This window comes from Amblyraja radiata, chromosome 8 (genome assembly GCF_010909765.2).
Source record: "Amblyraja radiata isolate CabotCenter1 chromosome 8, sAmbRad1.1.pri, whole genome shotgun sequence".
Lineage (NCBI taxonomy): Eukaryota > Metazoa > Chordata > Chondrichthyes > Rajiformes > Rajidae > Amblyraja > Amblyraja radiata.
Genome location: NC_045963.1, coordinates 55,200,828 through 55,222,769, shown reverse-complemented (window position 1 = coordinate 55,222,769; position 21,942 = coordinate 55,200,828). Strand labels below are relative to the sequence as shown.

Sequence of the window (21,942 nt, the reverse complement as noted above, 5' to 3'; positions counted from 1 at the left end):
ATGGGTTAAATTAATCTGGACGATTGTTGGAATTTTTCAGATGCATGATCATCTTTCAACATTCTGAAATATACAATGCAATGTTTTTGAAACTAAATTCTTTAGGCCAGTACGTAGACTTACTTTTATTTTCAAAATAACTGTTCATTCGGTGCTCAAATTAATTAGCCGACATCACCAAGAACATCTAAACATAACATTTTGTTTTCTACTGATTATGAGGTCATTACTATCTGCCAAGCCACCATATTTGTACACACAATAACTGCATTTTATAGCAATGTGTTCCAAGTAAAATGTGCTGAGGTGTTGATCAGGTGTTAGAAAGATGCGGCTTCTGTACATTTAGACATAGTGCCTTTATTTCCTTTAAGTAAAAACATGGCATTAGTAATGCCCCACTAATCATCTACACTGATCATCAAGGACAGTGGCTGAACAAACGACAGCTTGCTGGAAATTGGATTATGTTTGATATTGTTGTATGTAGTGCTAAGACCACAACATGAATGCATAACAATGTGTGCATCAGAAATGGAATAGTGTCTGCCAAGTGAGCTGTTCAACAATGCAACCTGTTCAATGGAACAACCTCCACAGAAGCTATATGATTATCCTGACCACCTTAGTACACAGGGTCTCCCACTTGGCTTGTGGGAGACACTTGAAAATTATGCAACCAAAGCCTTGGAAATAGTGGTAGTAGTTACCTATCTCCCAAATCCATCCCTCAGGGCAATGCTGTCTGCTCAAGATGCCTGGCAAGGCAGACTCAATCAGAATGCAGGAGATGTGCGGGTCCCAGGAATCATAGCATTAACTGGCGGAAAGTCCTTGTAGTGATCAATAACTAATTGAATATTAGGATATAGCTTCTTAATGAAGCTCTCTGAGATTTTGGAGGAAATACTTAATGGGCAAAAAGTGTAGCAAATTATAGCCTAGATCGCGAGAACAACAGAATGCTGATAGATCCAGCTGCACGCATTGACATCAGCTTGCACTGACATCAAACCTACAATGTTTTTCCCCCTTGAGTAAAAGGTTTGTGCAAACTCTCTTAATGTTGTGATTACTCCTTGGAGAGGCCAAGGTAAGATTCTGTGTGTCTGAACACTCTCTCTGGACAATTGCTTTGCACTTGTGCATTTCCGTGCCCCCTACCCCTTAAGTCTCTAAACCTCCCATGAGTTGGGACTGCAAATTTAATTATTGAAATACTCATTAAATATTTGTTTGGTCGTTAAATCCCAGCACAAACACTCTTTTATAATTTGTTCTATTTATCTTGGTCCCTACAACTAATATTAAGAGATGTTTAGTTTTAGTTTAGTTTAGTTTAGTTTAGAGATTGCGAAGAGTCTAATGTTAGCAGAATGGTCCTTCAAATGGTTCTAACTGGAAACCATACCGGTTGTACTCTTTGTTTTCAAGTGACCATGAAATAACACTGTGTTCTTGAGCTGGAATCTCAAATTGATATGTAATGGTTGAAAGTGTGAATTTCACAGCAAATTATGTCATGAGGTACTCATCGAGAATAGACCAGGCCAAATGAGTCACAATTGGAGTTGCTTTATCCAGTTTTCATAAATATCATGATTTTTATGAAATCACAGTTGTTATGGGAGATTTCAACAGGGAGGTAGACTGGGAAAATCAGGTTGGTACTGGACCCCAAGAAAGGGAGTATGTGGAGTGCCTCCATGATGGATTCTTAGAGCAGCTTGTAATGGAGCCTACCAGGGAGAAGGCAATTCGTGATTTCAATATTATGTAATTAACCGGATTTGATAAAGGAACTTGAGGTTAAGGAGCCATTAGGAGGTAGTGACTATAATATGATCAAGTTTAATCTACAATTGGAGAAGGAGAAGGGTAAATCAGAGGTGTCAGTGTTACAGTTGAATAAAGGGGACTATGGAGCCATGAGGGAGGAGCTGGCCAAAGTTGACTGGAAAGATACCCTAGCAGGGATGACAGTGGAATAACAATGGCAGGTATTTCTGGGAATAATACAGAAGGTGCAGGATCAGTTCATTCCAAAGAGGAAGAAAGATTCCAAGGGGAGTAAGGGGCGATCATGGTTGACAAGGGACGTCAGGGACAGTATAAAAATAAAAGAGAAGAAGTAGAACGTAGCAAAGATGAGCGGGAAACAAGAGGATTGGGTAATGTTTAAAGCATACCAGAAGATAACTAAAAAGGCAATACGGGGAGAAAAGATGAGGTACGAAGGTAAGCTAGCCAAGAATATAAAGGAGGATAGTAAAATCTTCTTTAGGTATGTGAAGAGGAAAAAATTAGTTAAGACCAAAGTTAGACCCTTGAAGACTGAAACAGGTGAATTTATTATGGGGAACAAGGAAATGGCAGATGAGTTGAATAGGTACTTTGGATCTGTCTTCACTAAGGAGGACACAAACAATCTTCCTGATATACTAGTGGCCAGAGGGTCTGGGGTGACGGAGGAATTGAAGGAAATCCACATTAGGCAGGAAATGGTGTTGGGTGGACTGATGGGACTGAAGGCTGATAAATCCCCAGGGCCTGATGGTCTGCATCCCAGGGTACTTAAGGAAGTGGCTCTAGAAATTGTGGATGCATTGGTGATAATTTTCCAATGTTCTATATATTCAGGATTAATTCCTGTGGATTGGAGGGTAGCTAAAGTTACCCCACTTTTTAAGAAAGGCAGAAGAGAGAAAACAGGGAATTATAGACCAGTTAGCCTGGCATCGGTGGTGGGGAAGATGCTGGAGTCAATTATAAAAGATGAAATAGCGGCACATTTAGATAGCAGTAACAGGATCGGTCCGAGTCAGCATGGATTTATGAAGGGGAAATCATACTTGACTAATCTTCTGGAATTATTTGAGGATGTAACTAGGAAAATGGACAATGGAGAGCCAGTGGTTGTCCTGGACTTTCAGAAAGCATTTGATAATGTCCCACATAGGAGATTAGTGGCAAAATTAGGGCACATGGTATTGGGGGTAGAGTGCTGACATGGATAGAAAATTGGTTGGCAGACAGGAAACAAAGAGTAGGGATTAACGGGTCCCATTCAGAATGGCAGGCAGTGACTAGTGGGGTACTGTAAGGCTCGGTGCTGGGAATGCAGCTATTTACAATATACATCAATGATTTAGATGAAGGAATTCAAAGAAACAATGGCAAATTTGCAGATGACACAAGCTGGGTGGCAGTGTGAACTGTGAGGAGGATGCTATGAGAATGCAGGGTGACTTGGACAGGTTGGTTGAGTGGGCAGATGCATGGCAGATGCAGTTTAATGTGGATAAATGTGAGGTTATCCACTTTGGTAGCAAAAACAGGAAGGCAGATTACCATCTAAATGGTGTCAAGTTGGGAAAAGGGGAAGTACAACGGGATCTGGGGGTCCTTGTTCATCAGTCAATGAAAGTAAGCATGCAGGTACAGCAAGCAGTGAAGAAAGCAAATGGCATGTTGGCCTTTATAACAAGAGGAGTTGAGTATAGGAGCAAAGAGGTCCTTCTGCAGTTGTATAGGGCCCTAGTGAGACCACACCTGGAGTATTGTGTGCAATTGTGGTCCCCTAATTTGAGGAAGGACATTCTCGCTATTGAGGGAGTGCAGCGTAGGTTTACAAGGTTAATTCCCGGGATGGCGGGACTGTCATATGCTGAGAGAATGGAGCGGCTGGGCATGTATACTCGGGAGTTTAGGAGGATGAGAGGGGATCTTATTGAAACATATAAGATTATTCACGGTTTGGACACACTAGTGGCAGGAAACATGTTCCCGATGTTGGGGGAGTCCAGAACTAGGGGGCCACAGTTTAAAAATAAGGGGTAAGCCATTTAGAATGGAGACGAGGAAACACTTTTTCTCACTGAGGGTTGTGAGTCTGTGGAATTCTCTGCCTCAGAGGGCGGTGGAGGCCGGTTCTCTGGATACTTTCAAGAGAGAGCTAGATAGGGATCTTAAATATAGCGGAGTCAGGGGATATGGGGAGATGGCAGGAACGGGGTACTGATTGACGATGATCAGCCATGATCACATTGAATGGCAGTGCTGGCTCGAAGGGCCGAATGGCCTACTCCTGCACCTATTGTCTTTTGTCCATTTGAAAATTGTTCAATCTCCAGTTTAAATCAATCTTGGATTTCATGGTGCTATAACTAGAAGGATCATCTTCTAGTCAAATGTTCTTTGGACATTCCATTAGAGATGTAGGATTTCCAAAATTCATGGTTTGTTTGTGAGCAGACAACTTACATTTGTGGAGTTCAATATGTTAAAAATCATTTCACTGAAGCATTGTCAAGCAAAATTTGATAGAGTCAATACACTAACCAACATCCACTAAATATTTACACAGGGGGTACCAATACTAAACAACAAACAACTTCTGAAGACTTCAAATAAAGTGCTAAACTCAACACTAAGTTATTATATTATATCAGCTACTTTCTAAATACCTACATAGAAACACTGCATTATGAAACACCAGGTAATTTCTAAAATGAATCCTCCAATTCTCCACATAAAAAGTCACAGGAACTTTTCTAATTTATAAAATAATTCCCATACCCCCACTATCTTTCTTCTGTGAGATTTAGTCTAATCATCAGTTCATCCAAACAATAAACCCATTGAACTTGAAAAATAACATTGAAATCCACTGAAAAATATTCAAACTCAAAGCAATCTATTGGCAGACACATTGACGGAGTGATCCCAATACATCTTCCACCTTTTGCTGCAGTGTTAGTGTAAATATCAGATAATTTTTAGACTTTATCATGACTATTCCACATTGATGTTATTCTGCCAGTATTTGAAGACATTTATGGAATTTATTCATAATGTGGAATTTGTTTCATTTTTCCACATTTTAGGAAATTGCTAAAATTTGTGGACAGCCACAGAATGTCATCACATGGTACACTGCACGCAGTGAGAGGAAATTATACCTTTCAGTTAAACCACAACAATGTCTTTATTCACAAATATCTGAATCAGCAAAGACAGGAACGTAATATATTCTTGCACGCTAAACCTTTGTTGTATGGAGTGTTTAATGTGCATATAACAGAACAAATAAGAACTCGTTATGGTTAAAACTGTGGTTAAATACTATATGGGTTAGTATTTTATTCACAGCAGTAATTGTGTATTGAAATCATCCATAAGATACTTGCATTGTTCTTTATTATGACTTATTATAAGCAATAAAAATACCTTTTTATCCAAAGTGCCGATAAGGATTCAAAATCATTTTACTGGCTTTCCAATTTAGAGCTTTGTACCTCAAATAATATTACATAAAATATATGTATCCTCCCAATTGAATTTCAAGACAGTAATCCAATTGGGAAATCTACATGGTGTTAGAAATCACAGTTGAAACTCAAGGAGCTTTCAAGTGCTCTTCAGACCTTAAGAATAAATTAATTCCTTAAATTCACAGAAGGGTTATAATTTAACTTTACAATTTAGCATTTCAGTCGGGAACTATCATAATTGGTCATTTATGTAATATCCTTTGCTTTCAGTTATTGAGAAGCAAATCTTTTGCACAATTTGCTTACGATAGAGGAACTCTACTTTAATGGTTGAAAGTTGATTAGTAATCAGTGGATGGAGATTACTAATAATATCACGATTTGTAGATTCTTGGATACTATGGGAATTAGGAGTATGATATTAGAGTAGGAGAGTGGTGCTGGAGTAAGAAATCAGCCATGATCTTATTAAATAGCAGTGCTGGCATGAAGGTCTGAGTGACATCTCCTTGCTCCTATTTCTAATGCTTTTATGTTCTCGTGCAAAAACTCAATTAAGTATTGGGAAACAAGGTAAGATATTTCTTACTGAATAATTTTCAATAATGTTTTAAATTAAACTTCATTAACTTTACATCTTATATGTGAAAACCATATAATAAGTAATAGTTTTTGAATATATTTACTTTGCCTGATAAACCACTATACCCTATACACAAAATGCTGGAGTTACTCAAGTTTTGAATGAAGTTTTGAATGATGAAATCTGAAATATTGAACTCAGGATATTGTCACATTTGCCAGTGATGTTGCTTCATCATTTTGTCATGAAATACCTGATGAAAAGTATCAGGATGGTATTAGTTCACAGTTATCTCTATTAGCATTTCATGTGACGTAATTATGAAATGCTTCTATCTCAGTTGCTGCTTTTCATTAAGTACATATTACATTGTGAACCATTCCAACAATCAAGAGTGCAACTTAAACGTCCAAACTTAAAGATTGCCAGACTGATGGATTATATTTGACTGAGCCACTGTTTCCCTGGAGGTATTGCTCAAAATTCATTGCTATTGTGTACCAAATCTCAGGGCTCGGACTAAACCCCCCAGTAACTCTATTTATTGATACACATATGTCTTCATGCTAATGAGAATTCATTATAAACTCCAACAACAAAGATTTGCAATAGGGACTAAACATCTGTTTTAAATTGTGCTGTTGTTTGGCTTTAATAGGGTATTATATACAGGATAATTTAACTCCAAGGAATCTATACAATTGCAGGGCTGAGAGAAAAACACAAGATCACTGAATGTTTGGATGGATTCAGCTGTGTGAATATAAAGCATATTCATATGAACATTACAAATGTTTTCACTACCAGGGTTCAATGTTAATGCCAGAAAAACCAAATGCAAAATGAAGAAAATACAGATGTTCAGCTCTAAGAAAAGCAGCTTGGAGACAAAGTGTGATTTATGAAGACAAATACCAAAATGGTAATGATGGCTAACCTAGAAGGGAGGGCAAATTTATAGTTCAACATATGCTTACACCTGGGCCTTTCTAAAAAATCTGGAACAAAGTTAGAATTTAAATCATTAGTGCTATTATTTTACAGCTTAACAATCTGAAATCAAATAACTGTTTTGTGATAATATAATACAATATATTGCTTCAAATCCTGTGATTCTAATTTGACCATAAACTGATCCACCCTACATTCAGCTGACATCAAGGTCTACCACAGTGACATCACTTGTCTCTGCCCCTGCCTCAGCTCATCCATTGCTGAAACCCTCATCATGCCTTTCTTCACCACTATGCTTGAATACATCACATGCAGGCAGTCCTAGAGTTCTGCTTCTGAGAAACTGTTCATCTGCTCCTTTTTACTGTATCAGATAAATCCATTTTCTGCAGCAAACTATATTGTTTGGCTCTGCACACATAATTACACATTTGTAATTTAGTTATTTGTCTGTTAATCATTACCTTAGTTTTCGCCCGGAGCACCCGAGCGAAGACTCTATACAGCCGTCAGGAGCTATTAGAGCTCGGCCGTCTCTGCATAACGAGCCCCCGAAGCGACTTCCAACTGCTGCCGGAGATCTCCAGGACAGCGTGGTCTAGCGGGCCAGCTTCCCCGACAGGTAGTGCCCGGAGGCGGCGCAGGGACCGCAAACAAAGACGTGGGAAGCGGGGAGGACATCGAGCTAGGCTGAAATTAAATCCTCACCAGCCAGCTCTGCCCAGCATTTTCCTCGCGAATGTCCGATCCTTGGTGAGTAAAATTGATGAACTAAGGCTGCGGATCACCTCACATAAACGGATCACTGACTGCAACGCCATGGTCTTTACTGAAACATGGCTCAACGGCAACATCCCGGACAACGCCATCGAGCTGGAGGGGCGCACTGTCTTCAGGGCCGACAGAACAGCGGAGGACTCCGGTAAGACCAAGGGCGGCGGACTGTGCATCTATGTGAACAACTCATGGTGTACGGACGTCGTTAGGATTGGTAGCCACTGCTCTGCTGACCTGGAATACCTGATGTTAAAGTGCAGGCCCTTCTATTTGCCAAGAGAATTCTCATCGACTGTTATCACCGCAGTCTATGTACCCCCGGACGCTAATGCCAGGCTAGCAATGGAAGAGCTGCAAGCTGCTATCAGCAAAAATCTATCTGCTCACCCAGAGGGGGCATTTATTGTTGCGGGTGATTTCAACCACTCCGACCTCAAAACTGTACTCCCCAGGTTCCATCAGCATGTTTCCTGCCCAACCAGAGGAAACAATATTCTGGACTTAGTTTACACTAATATTACTGAAGCCTACAAAGCCCTCCCCCTCCCCCACCTTGGTCAGTCTGACCACCTCTCTCTGTTCCTGCTCCCCAAATACACACCTCTGATCAGACGTGTGAAACCTACCACGAGGCCAGTCAAGGTCTGGCCTGAGGGGGCTGTCTCTGTTTTACAGCAGCAGTTTCAGCAGACAGACTGGAGTCTGTTTGCTACCCAGTCCACCTTCAATTCACAAGTGGACATCAACTCATACACCTCAACAGTTATGGACTATATAAAATTCTGCACCGATAATGTCACTACACACAAAGAAATAAAGACCTTCCCTAACCAGAAGCCGTGGATGAGCAGGGAGGTCAGACTCCTACTGAAGGCTCGCGATGCCGCTTTCAGATCTGGCGACGCTGAGGGATACAGCTCATCTAGGGCCAATCTGAAAATGGGAATTAGGAATGCCAAACTCAATCACAAACGGCGGATTGAGGAGCACTTCCATAACAATTCTGACCCCAGGCGCATGTGGCAAGGAATCAAATCCCTTGCCGATTACCAGAAAGTTAACACCCCTCCCCCAGACAACGCCACCCTTCCTGACGAGCTAAACCATTTCTATGCTCGCTTTGACCGTGATAACAAAACCCCAGCCATCAAAGTTGCTCCACCCCCAAATGAACAACCCCTCAGTCTCTCCACCTCTGCTGTACAAGATGCACTGAGCAAGGTGAATGAGCGCAAAGCTGCCGGCCCCGATGGCATCCCTGGCCGGGTGCTTAGGGCATGTGCTGGACAACTATCCCAAGTCTTTACCGACATTTTCAATCACTCACTGGCCCAGGGTGTTGTCCCCACTTGCCTCAAGACATCAACCATCGTGCCAGTGCCCAAACAGTCAGCCACAGGGAGCCTCAACGATTTCCGCCCAGTGGCACTCACCCCTGTCATTGCTAAGTGCTTTGAGCGGCTGATCTTGGCTCACCTCAAAGCCAGCCTCCCCCCCACACTGGACCCCCATCAGTTTGCCTACCGGGCCAACAGGTCTACAGAGGACGCCATAGCGGCGGCCCTACACTCTGCCCTGACCCACCTGGACAACAACAACTCCTACATCAGGTTGCTGTTCATTGATTTCAGCTCCGCTTTCAACACTGTCATCCCCGCCAGCTTGATCACCAAACTCAGCGGGCTTGGCATCTCCACCTCCCTCTGCAACTGGACACTGGATTTCCTCACCAACAGACCACAGTCTGTTAGGGTCAACAACCTCAACTCCACCACTATAACACTGAACACCGGCGTGCCACAGGGCTGTGTGCTCAGCCCTCTCCTCTACTCCCTCTTCACCCACGACTGCATCCCTAAGTACGGATCCAACGCCATCATTAAGTTTGCTGACGACACCACGGTGGTAGGACTGATCAGTGACAACGATGAGTCAGCCTACCGAGAGGAGGTCCAGCACCTGACAACCTGGTGTGCCAATAATAACCTCGTCCTCAACTCCAAGAAGACGAAGGAACTTATTGTCGACTTCAGGAAGGTCAGAGGGGGCAGACATACCCCCATCCACATAAACGGGACTGAGGTGGAGCGCGTCTCCAGCTACAAATTCCTCGGGGTACACATCTGGGAGGATTTGTCCTGGTCCCTCAACACCTCCAAGCTGATCAAAAAGGCACAGCAGCGCCTTTACTTCCTGAGGAGGCTCAAGAAAGCCCACCTGTCCCCCCAGATCCTGACCAACTTCTACAGGTGTACCATCGAGAGCATCCTGACCGCCTGCTTCACGGTATGGTACAGCAGCTGCACTGTTGCGGACAGGAAGGCACTACAACGGGTGGTGAAAACCGCGCAGCACATCATCGGCGCCCCGCTCCCTGCCATGGATGCCCTCCACCGAAAACGGTGTCTGAAACGAGCTGGGAAGATCATTAAAGACCCCTCCCACCCCAATCATGGACTGTTTGCCCTCCTCCCATCAGGGAGGCGGTACAGGAGCCTCAGGTCTCGTACCAGTAGGATGAGGAACAGCTTCTACAATCATACCGTCGCATTGCTGAACTCGGAGTCCCGCCGATAGATTCCTCCGGTCCCTCCGTCCCCATTGTTTAATTATTCTGCATTTTCTATTGTTCTGTATCCTCTTTTTTTTAAATTTCTATATTGCACTACTACGGACTGACGCAAAACTGCATTTCGTTGTACCGATACTCAGTATTTGTGCAATGACATTAAAGTTGAATTGAATTGAATTGAATTCTTTAATTTCATTTAATATTCACCATACTATCATCCATATTTAAACTAAAATAATATATACTATTATTTTGATGAACACCACAAAACATTTTATTGTCGGTACTAGTATTGGTATTGTTTCTTATTGTCACGTTATATTTAAGAGGTAGTTAGATGTGGCCCTTGTGGCTAAAGGGATCAGGGGGTATGGAGAGAAGGCAGGTACAGGATACTGAGTTGGATGATCAGCCATGATCATATTGAATGGCGGTGCAGGCTCGAAGGGCCAAATGGCCTACTCCTGCACCTATTTTCTATGTCTATGTTTTCTATGTGTACTGAGATACAGTGAAAAACTTATTATTACCACCATCTTGCAACATTCTATAAAAAAATTATGGGAGAATTTACAGCAAGTTAGCTTTCTGTAAATCAGGTCTTTCTGTAATCTGGGAAGCAGATATCTCCTATATCTCCTGGCCGGCCTCCTGTCCTACACCATCTGTAAACCTAACAAAACTAAACTATGCTGCTAAATGCCAGAGGCGAAAATGAGGTGTGGGACAAAAGGATTGAATAGTTGCAAATTGAAGAATAAATGTAGGTTGAAAGGGAGGGAAGAAATAAGTGAAAGTTTAGGTGGCGCACGAGGGGGAGGGGGAGGGAGAAGAATGGGAGGTGTGGGGGAGAAAGGAGAGGGGGCCTAAAACTGGATAATTCATTGTTCACAAGCCAACTGTATGAACATTGAATTCTCCAATTTTAGGTAACCCCACTCTCTCTCCCCCTAAACCCACCTCTTTCTTCCCTCCCCTCTCCACCTACATTCCTCCCTCCATTTGCAAATGTTCAATCCTTTTGTCTCACACCTTACTTTCACCTCTGGCCTTTAGCAGCATATATGCCTTTAGCAGCCACTCCCCCAGGTGTATGTGAGGAAGGGAGATAGTAACCCCCTCTAACCCTCCCCTTTCTCCCACACACCTATTTCTTATTTCTCTCTTCCCCCCCTCCACCTACATTCCTTCCTCTGGCTTCACAATTTGTCCAGTCATCTGACTATCAAATACCCCTCTTGCCTGTGTTCACCTATTCCAATGTCACACATTGTCCTGCCACTCCTTTCTTCTAATTTTCTTCACCCCCCTCCCCTGATCAGTCTGAAGAAAGGTCCCCACCTGAAACTTCATCTATCCATGTTCTCCAGGGATGCTGCCTGACCCGCTGAGTTACTTCAGGACTTTCTATCTTTTTTTTAATCTACCAGCATCTGCAGTTCCTTGTTTCTACTTTATCAGTGAGAGTTGTAGCATCATTCCTAGGATGGTAATGAATGAGGCCAGGTCTCATTGGAAGAAGAACTAGAAAGTCTAGGTTCTAGTTTCTACTTTAAGGTAATATTCATACACCACCTACAGCCCCAGGTAAAACCACTAAGATACCACTGCTTAGGCATTTCTCAAAACTGACATGTGATCGGTTTTAGCACAAAGTTCAGGTCCAGATGCTAATCACTGGCAATTGTCCCATCTTCTCTTCTACCATCCAACAATTTGTCATTGAAGCTGATCAACATTGTGGTGAAAATGAAAATATATTCTATCTTGGGCTACATTTACGCAATGACCACAGCTTCTAAATTCTAAACGCATAATATAGAATCCATCGACCATTACACACTTTCACTGAAATCATGCCAATACTTGATACATGTGTACCTATGACAAAACATTTGCTCTATTACATTCCTTATTATGCTTCACAATGCTTTCCACTTAAGGAAATAATGATTAATTCAGTTTGTAGTGCAGCTTTGATGTTAAATGGGAATTACAATAGGGTAGCACCGTGATACAATATTTTAAACTTTGATAATAATGGTATGGTATTGGTATGGCATAGAATTGGAGTTCTAACCTCCCGAGTTTCAATAGTAAGACAATGTGGGAAGATACCTCTAGAGAGAGAAAAAAGTAACATTTGAGGGTAAATCAAGGCCAATCTCATGAACTGTGGTTGCAGAATATACAATCACCAGGATACAGCAAGCCATCAAGGCTCCAGCATTTTTGTCTACCAAGGCTTATTGAGTAGCATCTTTCAATCCCACACCAACGATGCCTATAATGACAACAACAGCAGACGCACTTCATGTTATAGCTCTACTAGATATGCATTTAAATGTTCGTCCATTAAGTTTTTTTCCTAATTGCAGGCCCATTCTGCCTCAATCGGAAATTCATCCTGTCAACTCAAAGAACAAAGCTTTCTTGACCAAACCACTCAGGTTCCCCTTCAGCATGCCTTTATAACATCTAAATAACCAATGCATGTCTACAATAATCTCTCCTAGATTGCAACCTTGACATGGAGGAGAGGCTTGTGTACTCCAGTGATCCTGAGAGCTATGCCGGATGGGGTTTCATATCCCTGGCAGGTTCAACCAAACCGGACAGGTCTCGGGTGAGGAGGCAGACGAAGCAGTCCCTGGCCCTCCAGGTTGGGGGTTGGGCGTGGGGTTAACTACCCCACCCTGGAAAAAAGTGTGAGTTACAGAAACTGACGAATGAAAACATAATTACATACTTGGCTACATAAAAACACAATTACATACTTGGTTGAAGAAGGTGCCCTAGCGATGGGGAACGTGACGCTTCCCAGCCAAACCCGCAAGGGCGCTGGGAAGCTGATACACCTTCTGATGCCAAATAAATCCATCCTTGTGGGAACATGGAACATTCAAACCATGTTCGAGGCTGGCAAGGCTGCCACAATTGCTAACAAAATGGTGTGCTACATTCTCTTAGTCCTGGGATTGGCTGAAACAAAATGAACAGTCAGGGGAGACCACATTGGTCAGCGGGCAGTTCATTTTCTACTCCGGACAGGAAGAGGAGAGAGCGAAGCATACAGAGGGAGTGGCCATCATGATGACGAAGGATGCTAGAAAGGCTCTAACTGCATGGGAACCCATCAGCTCTTGCCTCAAATCCGCAACCTTCAAAACCAACAACAAGAGTGAAATCCCACATAATCCAATGTTGTGCACCCACCAACGATGCAGAGGATGAGGTCAAAGGCAGGATCTATGACAGCTTGAACCACCTACTTGGTACTATTGGAGGCAGAGACCTCATTATCCTGATGAGTGACTTCAACGCTAAAGCTGGAGGCCAAAATGAGGGATATGAGGCAGTAATGGGAACTTAACATCTGGTGGAGAGACAAAGTAAGCAATGTGGATCTGAGGAAAAGAACAAGCCAGGAGCACATTGACTTACAAATTCGAAGGAGAAAATGGAGTTGGATTGGACACACCCTCAGGAAACCTGCTACAAACATCACCCGGGAAGCCCTGAAATGGAACCCCCAAGGAAAAGGGAAAAGAGGTCGCTCCAGGAACAGCTGGAGAAGAGGTGTCCAGACAGAAATGTCTGAGAATGGGCTCAACTGGGGAGATCTCGAAATATTTGCCAACGACCAAGTGAGGTGGAGGAGATTTGTCAATGGCCTATGCTCCCTAGAGGAGCAAAGGGCTTAAGAAGAAGAAGTTGTCTTCAAGAAATAAAATATTTTCACCCAAAATATAAGTTTTGTTACGTACTTGTCATTGTACACTTTGTACGGAACTATTTGAGTTTGATATTAATTAATATTTAAATTCATCTATGATTGGAAATAACATCTATAGCTTTTACTCCATCAGATAAGTGAATACATGCACATATTAGGGTAGCAGATTTTCTGACTTGTTAACAAATTGATTCATTCAGGAATTATACTGGAATTTATTACCTTGGGTGTAGAAGAGCTAAAAGCCACATTAATGACAGTTTCTGTATGTCCTGTTAATTTGTGGATGTAGTTACTGGAGGAGAGTTCAAACAAATACGCCTGCAAAGAACAGAAATAAGGAATGGTAAATACAATAGAATCAGACACAGGCACATCAGATCTGCATGAAATGTCCTTTTTATAATAAGACACGGTTCCTTTGTCAAGTTGGTTGAAGTGCTCATTTCTCTGAAATCATATAATTGGATGTTGACTTGGATGTTTGCTTGCTTGCTTGCTTGCCTGAACTTTTTATTTGATTCACATCTTCTCGAAAACGTGACGCGGTAACAGTGAAAATTTTGCATATGAAAACGTAGAGATTTACCCCATGATTTCAAAAATCCCATCGACTGAAAATTTGATTAATTACTAGACTAAGTGGGTCCCGTTGGGTCCCATGTTCACACGGGAGGGCTGGTCCCCCGACGCAATATTCCACCTCTCCACCAATTCCAATATTGGTGGCCAGTGGGGGAGGCTTTCTGGAATGCTGGTATGGGTTCTTGGGGTGGCAGCTCAGTCCCTCAAGCCTGATCTGCTGGCAGCTAACTCACGGCTGGTGGGCTGGCAGTTGACTCATGACTATTCCTTGAAATTCCATTTCAAGCAGGGTGCAAGACCACCAAATTCAAATCCATGTTCCTACCATTTCAAGCAGGGTGCAAGGCCATCACATTCATGTGCAGTTTCTTACCAGTATGAGCAGGGTGCAAGGCCACCAAATTCAAGTGCAGTTTCGTACCACTTCAAGCTGAATCCATGGCCACCAAATTCAAGTGCAGTTTCATACCACTTTCAGCAGGGTGCAAGGCTGCCAAATTCAGTGCAGTTTCATACCACTTCAAGCAGGATGCAAGGCCGCCAAATTCAAGTGTAGTTTCATTCCATTTCAAGCAGGGTCGAAGGCCACCAAATTCAAATGCAGCTTCATACCATTTCATGCAGGGTGAAAACACCATAAAACCACACAAAACACCAAACTCACAGGTCAGTAGACATTCAGTGTGTTCAGTTGATTCACAGCTCAGACAGAGTCATGACCTCTCCCTCCCCCATCATGCAGAGTCTGAGCCACACCCACACTTCCGGGTTTTATAACCCCTCCCCCTCCCACCGGAAAAGGTGTGGCTTTCAGGGCGTGATTGACAGGAGAGAGATTCTCAGCATTTTTTAAACACTAATAACACTTTTATTTTTCATTGATGGGAAGAATTCTCTGCACCTGCTCAGCGGAGGGGGGACTGTGTAAGATGGCCAAAAATCACAGCCGTAAGTGGTAGCATTTTATCTTAAATCAATATACAGAGCAAACAGGAAGTAAATGCATTAGCAGTAGTATCTTTTAACTTCAAGCCAAAGCACACGCCGCCATTTGCAGTAAGTAGTGCCTTTTAACTTCAAGCCAAAGCACCCAAGCCGCCATTTGCAGTAAGTATTGCCTTTCAACTTCAAGTCAAAGCACCCAAGCCACCATTTACAGTAAGTAGTGCCTTTCAACTTCATGCCAAAGCACCCGAACAACCATTTGCAGGTAGTGCCTTTTACTTCAAACAAACCATATTTTCATTTTCAAACCACATTAAGGAACTTACAGTAGTGTAGACATTTGTTCAGTGTTATTCAGAGTTCATAGAGACGTGACCCTTGGCTTCATCCATCTTGCAGAGAGTGAGTGAGGCACACCACTTCATGGTTTTATAGTCCCTCCCCCTCCCTCCAGCAGGTGCAGCAGAGAGAATGGTGATTTTTTTAAACTTCAAGCCAAAGCTCCCAAGCCACCATTTGTAGTAAATAGTGCAATTCAACTTCAAGCTAAAGCACCCAAGCCACCATGTGCAGTAAGTAGTGCCTTTCAACTTCAAGCAAAGCACCCAAGCCACCATTTGCAGTAAGTAGTGACTTTCAACTTCAAGCCAGAGCACCCAAGCCACCATTTGCAGGAAGTAGTGCCTTTCAACTACATGCCATCATTTGCAGTAAGTAGTGCCTTTCAACTTCAAGCCAAAGCACCCAAGCCACCATTTGCAGTAAGAAGTGCCTTTCAATTTCAAGCCAAATCACCCACCACCATTTGCAGTAATTAGTGCTTTTCAACTTCAAGCCAAATCACCTGCCACCATTTGCAGTAAGTAGTGCCTTTCAACTTCAAGCCAAAGCTCCCAGGCCACTATTTGCAGTAAGTAGTGTCTTTCAACTTCAAACCAAAGCTCCCAATCCACCATTTGCAGTAAGTAGTGCCTTTCAACTTCAAGTCAAAGCACCCAAGCCACCATTTACAGTAAATAGTGCCTTTCAACTTCAAGCCAATGCTCCCAAACAACCATTTGCAGGCAGTGCCTTTTTACTTCAAACAAACCATATTTTCATTTTCAAACCACATTAAGGGTACACAGTTGTGTAGACATTTGTTCAGTGTTATTCAGAGCTCATAGAGACGTGTCCATTGGCTTCATCCATCCTGTAGAGATTGAGTGAGGGACACCACTTCCTGGTTTTATAGTCCCTCCCCCTCCCTCCAGCAGGTGCAGCAGATAGAATGGTGATTTTTTTAAACTTCAAGCCAAAGCTCCCAAGCTGCCATTTGCAGTAAGTAGTGCCTTTCAACTTTAAACCAAAGCTCCCAAGCCACCATTTGCAGTAAATAGTGCAATTCAACTTCAAGCCAAAGCACCCAAGCCACCATTTGCAGTAAGAAATGCCTTTCAACTTCAAGCCAAATCACCCAAGCCACCATTTGCAGTAAGTAGTGCCTTTCAACCTCAAGCCAAAGCACCCAAGCCACCATTTGCAGTAAGTAGTGCCTTTCAACTTCAAGCAAAGCACCCAAGCCACCATTTGCAGTAAATAGTGCCTTTCAACTTCAAGCCAAAGCACCCAAGCCACCATTTGCAGTAAGTAGTGCCTTTCAACTTCAAGCTAAAGCACCCAAGCCACCATTTGCAGTAAGTAATGCCTTTCAACTTCAAGCTAAAGCACCCAAGCCACCATTTGCTGCAAGTAGTGCCTTTCAACTTCATGCCACCATTTGCACTAAGTAGTGCCTTTCAACTTCAAGCCAAAGCACCCAAGCCACCATTTGCAGTAAGAAGTGCCTTTCAACTTCAAGCCAAATCACCCGCCACCATTTGCAGTAAGTAGTGCCTTTCAACTTCAAGCCAAAGCACCCAAACAACTATTTGCAGGCAGTGCCTTTTTACTACAAACAAACCATATTTTCATTTTCAAATCACATTAAGGGTACTCACAGTTGTGTAGACATTTGTTCAGTGTTATTCAGAGCTCAGAGAGACGTGGCCCTTGGCTTCATCCATCTTGCAGAGACTAAGTGAGGCACATCACTTCCTGGTTTTATAGTCCCTCTCCCTCCCTCCAGCAGGGGCAGCAGAGGGAATGGTTGAAGGGGTGCCAGTGGATGTAGTGTATCTAGACTTTAAGAAAGCCTTTGATAAGGTCCCGCACGGGAGACTGGTGACTAAAATTAGAGCACATGGTATTGGGGGTAGGGTGTTGACTTGGATAGAAAATTGGTTGGCAGGCAGGAAGCAAAGAGTAGGAGTGAACGGGTCCTTTTCAGAATGGCAGGCAGTGGCGATTGGAGTACCGCAAGGCTCGGTGTTGGGGCCGCAACTGTTTACCATATATATTAATGATTTGGAAGAGGGAATTAGGAGCAACACTAGCAAGTTTGCAGATGACACAAAGCTGGTTGGCAGTGTGAACTGTGAAGACGATGTTAGGAGGTTGCAGGGTGACCTGGACGGGTTGAGTGAATGGGCAGATGCGTGGCAGATGCAGTATAATATAGATAAGTGTGAGGTTATCCACTTTGGCGGCAAAAACAAGGGAGCAGAGTATTATCGCAATGGGGTTAGGTTAGGCAAGGGGGAGGTGCAGCGAGACCTGGGCATCCTTGTACACCAGTCACAGATAGTTGGCATGCAGGTACAGCAGGCAGTGAAGAAAGCTAATGGAATGTTGGCCTTCATAACAAGAGGATTTCAGTATAGGAGTAAAGAGGTTCTTCTGCAGTTGTATGGGGCTCTGGTGAGACCACATCTGGAGTATTGTGTCCAGTTTTGGTCTCCTAATTTGAGGAAGGACATCCTTGAGATTGAGGCAGTGCAGCGTAGGTTCATGAGATTGATCCCTGGGATGGCAGGACTGTCATATGAGGAAAGATTGAAAAGACTAGGCTTGGAGTTTAGAAGGATGAGGGGGTTCTTATAGAAACATATAAAATTATAAAAGGACTGGACAAGCTAGATGCAGGAAAATTGTTCCCAATGTTGGGCGAGTCCAGAACCAGGGGCCACAGTCTTAGAATGAAGGGGAAGCCATTTAAGACTGAGGTGAGAAAAAACATTTTCACCCAAAGAGTTGTGAATTTATGGAATTCCCTGCCACAGAGGGCAGCGGAGGCCAAGTCACTGGATGGATTTAAGAGAGAGTTAGATAGATCTCTAGGGGGTAATGGAATCAAGGGATATGGGGAGAAGGCAGGCACGGGTTATTGATTGGGGACGATCAGCCATGATCACAATGAATGGCGGTGCTGGCTCGAAGGACCGAATGGCCTCCTCCTGCATCTATTTTCTATCTTTTACTGAAATCTATTTTGTTTTTCTCTCTTTCCCTTCCTCTTAAATGGATATTACTTCTCTTTCCTCAGATCTTACCTGACTTTTAGAATCACACCACACAGAAATCTGCTGAATGTTTATATAATTTTCTATTTTTATGTCAGATTTTCTGTATGGGCTTTTTTATGAAGCTGAGATTACCATATTTCCGCCCAAAAAGAACAAGGCCGTGGAAGCAGACCCATTGAAACCCCAAAACACTGTGATGAAAAACGTTAGTTGCACATCCATAATCTAACGATCTCATATCATGGAGGAGACGGATAGACCAGGGAACCTCTGAGATGTTTCATACATGACCATTTCCAGGAAAGGAGACATCTGACAGAGACCTTCCCCATCTGTCAAGGGCAGTCATCCGCATGGTCCACCTCTGTCGCATCCTCCCAGTAGCTGCACAGTTGCTTCCCAAGTCAGTGTGAATTCCAACCATCTCAAGGCACAGTGGACATAATTTCAGAGGTGGGAAGTGAGGGCACAATGGATTGTGGTGATCAGGAAGATTAGACGTGCAAGTATGATGGGACAGTCATGGAAGACGGTGCAAAGGGGTTTAGTGGACTGAAATTAACACAGTCAACACCACAGCAAGAGGAACAGTATCCTTGTGTTCATATTTGTTATATGTTTGTGACAGTATATTATGTATAATTAAACTGTAAAATGCTGCATATAATACATCACACACTAATTTCCCACTATACAAAATAACTGCACTTCAAATGTATTTAAACGATTGCAAAACATTTTGGGATCTCCTCAGGTTGTGATACAACAATAGTTCATGGCTTTTTTCACATTTACTGATATATTCTTCAGAAAACCACTTTGTTTCTTCATCATTAGCTCTATATAAACTTGTTTAAAAATGGCACTAACTTTTCGTGCTGTTAATTTGGAATGGGTGAGTATTTTACTCCATGACTTCAGATGTTTTCAGACACATTTTTCATTTATTAAACAGTTCCCTTCTCTGAAAAGTATGTTATAATGAAAAATTGAGTACATAAAAAAGCACTATATTTGTTGGCTCAACAGTATGAGGAGGAGAAATGTGCTTTCGCACATAAGAACACAGTTTTGATTCATTAACTCAAAATCATTGCCATTAAAAATCAATTTACATGCAGAAAGAATATTTGGTCTCAGGTTTTCCCTTGCCACATCAGTATCCTGGAATGCAGATTTAATTTTCTCACTGTCATTGCAACTGCCCATTATTTCACTAACTCCAGGTGATGGATGCTGTGATTCCTATTGCTGTCTGTCAAGAATTGAGCCAAGATGCATGGTTTTGCTGGAAAATTAAACCATGTATGAAAACATGCCGGGTGCTCCTTTACAGACCTGAAAAGGTCTTAGCCAGTCACTCTTTACTAAGTATGATGGCATAAACCCAAGTTGGTATTTTATTGATATACTGTGCTGGTCTCAACGGAAAATGCAGGATAGTACTGAATTGGTGTAAATCGCTGAATGGTTACATGGGTCTGGGAAGAGTGAGGTTAGGTTTTACCTTACTCTGCCAAGCAAGAGCAGGGTAGAAGTGGGGCTTTTAAAATTGAATATGCTACCTTACCTCCCGATCAGCTCCAATCCTGTCAGTAACTATTAAAAATGTTCATTGCAGCTAGATTGCTGAGATGCCTGAAGCAAGGAAACAAGAACCCCAGGAATCAAAGTAATTAGGAGATTTTTCCTTCTGTGGGATTTATTTTGTATTTAACCCCATTCCTGTCAGGCCGGTTAGCCTTCACGAAAGACGAAGAGGTTATGAAGAGTTTTTCTCCGTAAGGGCTAGGTGGAGCAGACATATACAGCCTGGAAGCACAATCAATACACTCATATACAGCATGGAAACATGATCAATCAGTCTGAGGAAGGGTCCCGAACTGAAACATCAACTATTTAATGTTCTCCAGGGATGCTACCTGACCCACTGAGTTACTCCAACATTTTGTGCCCTTTGGCCAAACCTGCCCTTTGGCCAAACCTGTCCATGCCTACCAAGGTGACTTCCTGAGCAAATCCCATTTGGTTGCATTTGGTCCTTATGCTTCAAAACATTTCCTATCCATGAACCTGTCCAAATGTCTTTTAAACGCCGTAGTTATGCCCAATTCTGCATTCATCTGTGAAAAAGACTTTCCCCCTAGGTTGCCTTTAAATCTTTCCCCTCACTATAAAACTATGCTATCTACATTTAGACTCCCCTAGCCTGGGAAAAAGAGTGAGAGCATTCATCTTATCTATGCCCCTGATGGGCCTGTCCCACTTAGGCGATATTTCAGCAGACTGCCAGTGACTGTCAAGTTGCCGGTAGTCGCCTGAAAAATTGGCAACTGGAACTGCGACTGTCAGAGTGGAACACACACACAAACACATCGCTTCCTTCATCAGCCGTTATGCAGGCGGGGGACTGGGTAAGCGGGGGGGAGCGCTGTCTAAAAAATTAACATGTTGCTAAGCCAAGGTGAAGCAGACACACACCGCAATGAACAGGAAGGTTGGTGCTGTAAAAACACGGCTAAAGCACAGTGTACAGTAAGTCCTTTAAAAGAGGGGAGGAGAAGGGGGGCAAAAGGAGTGGAGCCAACTTTTAAGAAGCCAGAGATACACGGCTGTGAAGCTCGACGGACATTTAACATTACCGGTCGGTTATCCTTGATTATGAAAACTACTGCTTACTTTTTTTTTCCCAATGAGCCAATGAAATTCACCGGTCAGCATCGGCTAGAACCTACGAGAACCTCCGAGAACCTCCGACCTCCTGGCAACCCATTAGGACCTCCTGGCGACCCACCTACGGCTCGAGAATTCTCACTACTCTCCATGGCGGCTTCATTCTAGTCGCCGCTAATTTTCATACAGGTTGAAAAAGCCACGGCGACCATAATGAGGCCGTGACTAGTTCCCAGAATGCGGGAACTCCTCACGGCCATGAAGGCGACTCCCCAGCAACCACCTGCGAACATGTGGCGGCCAAGTGGCGACTGCATAGTCTCCTGCAGTCACCTAAAAAGTCGCCTAATTGGGACAGGCCCATAATGATTTTATAAATCACAATAAGATCACACCTCAGCCCATTTTGTTCAAGTGAAAACAGTCCCTGTCCTGATAACTCAAGCCCTCCAGTCTCACAA

The 21,942-nt window shown here is 43.0% G+C and overlaps 1 protein-coding gene across 1 annotated transcript in view; it reads right to left on the bottom strand.

Annotated features, from left to right (window-relative positions):
* The window catches only part of wdr27 (WD repeat domain 27), a 439,332-nt gene that overhangs the window by 197,871 nt on the left and 219,519 nt on the right, over positions 1 to 21,942 (bottom strand). The window contains exon 24 of the mRNA XM_033026389.1: positions 14,118 to 14,216. Within this exon, the coding sequence (XP_032882280.1) occupies positions 14,118 to 14,216 (99 nt within the window). The remainder of the gene's footprint in view (positions 1 to 14,117; positions 14,217 to 21,942) is intronic.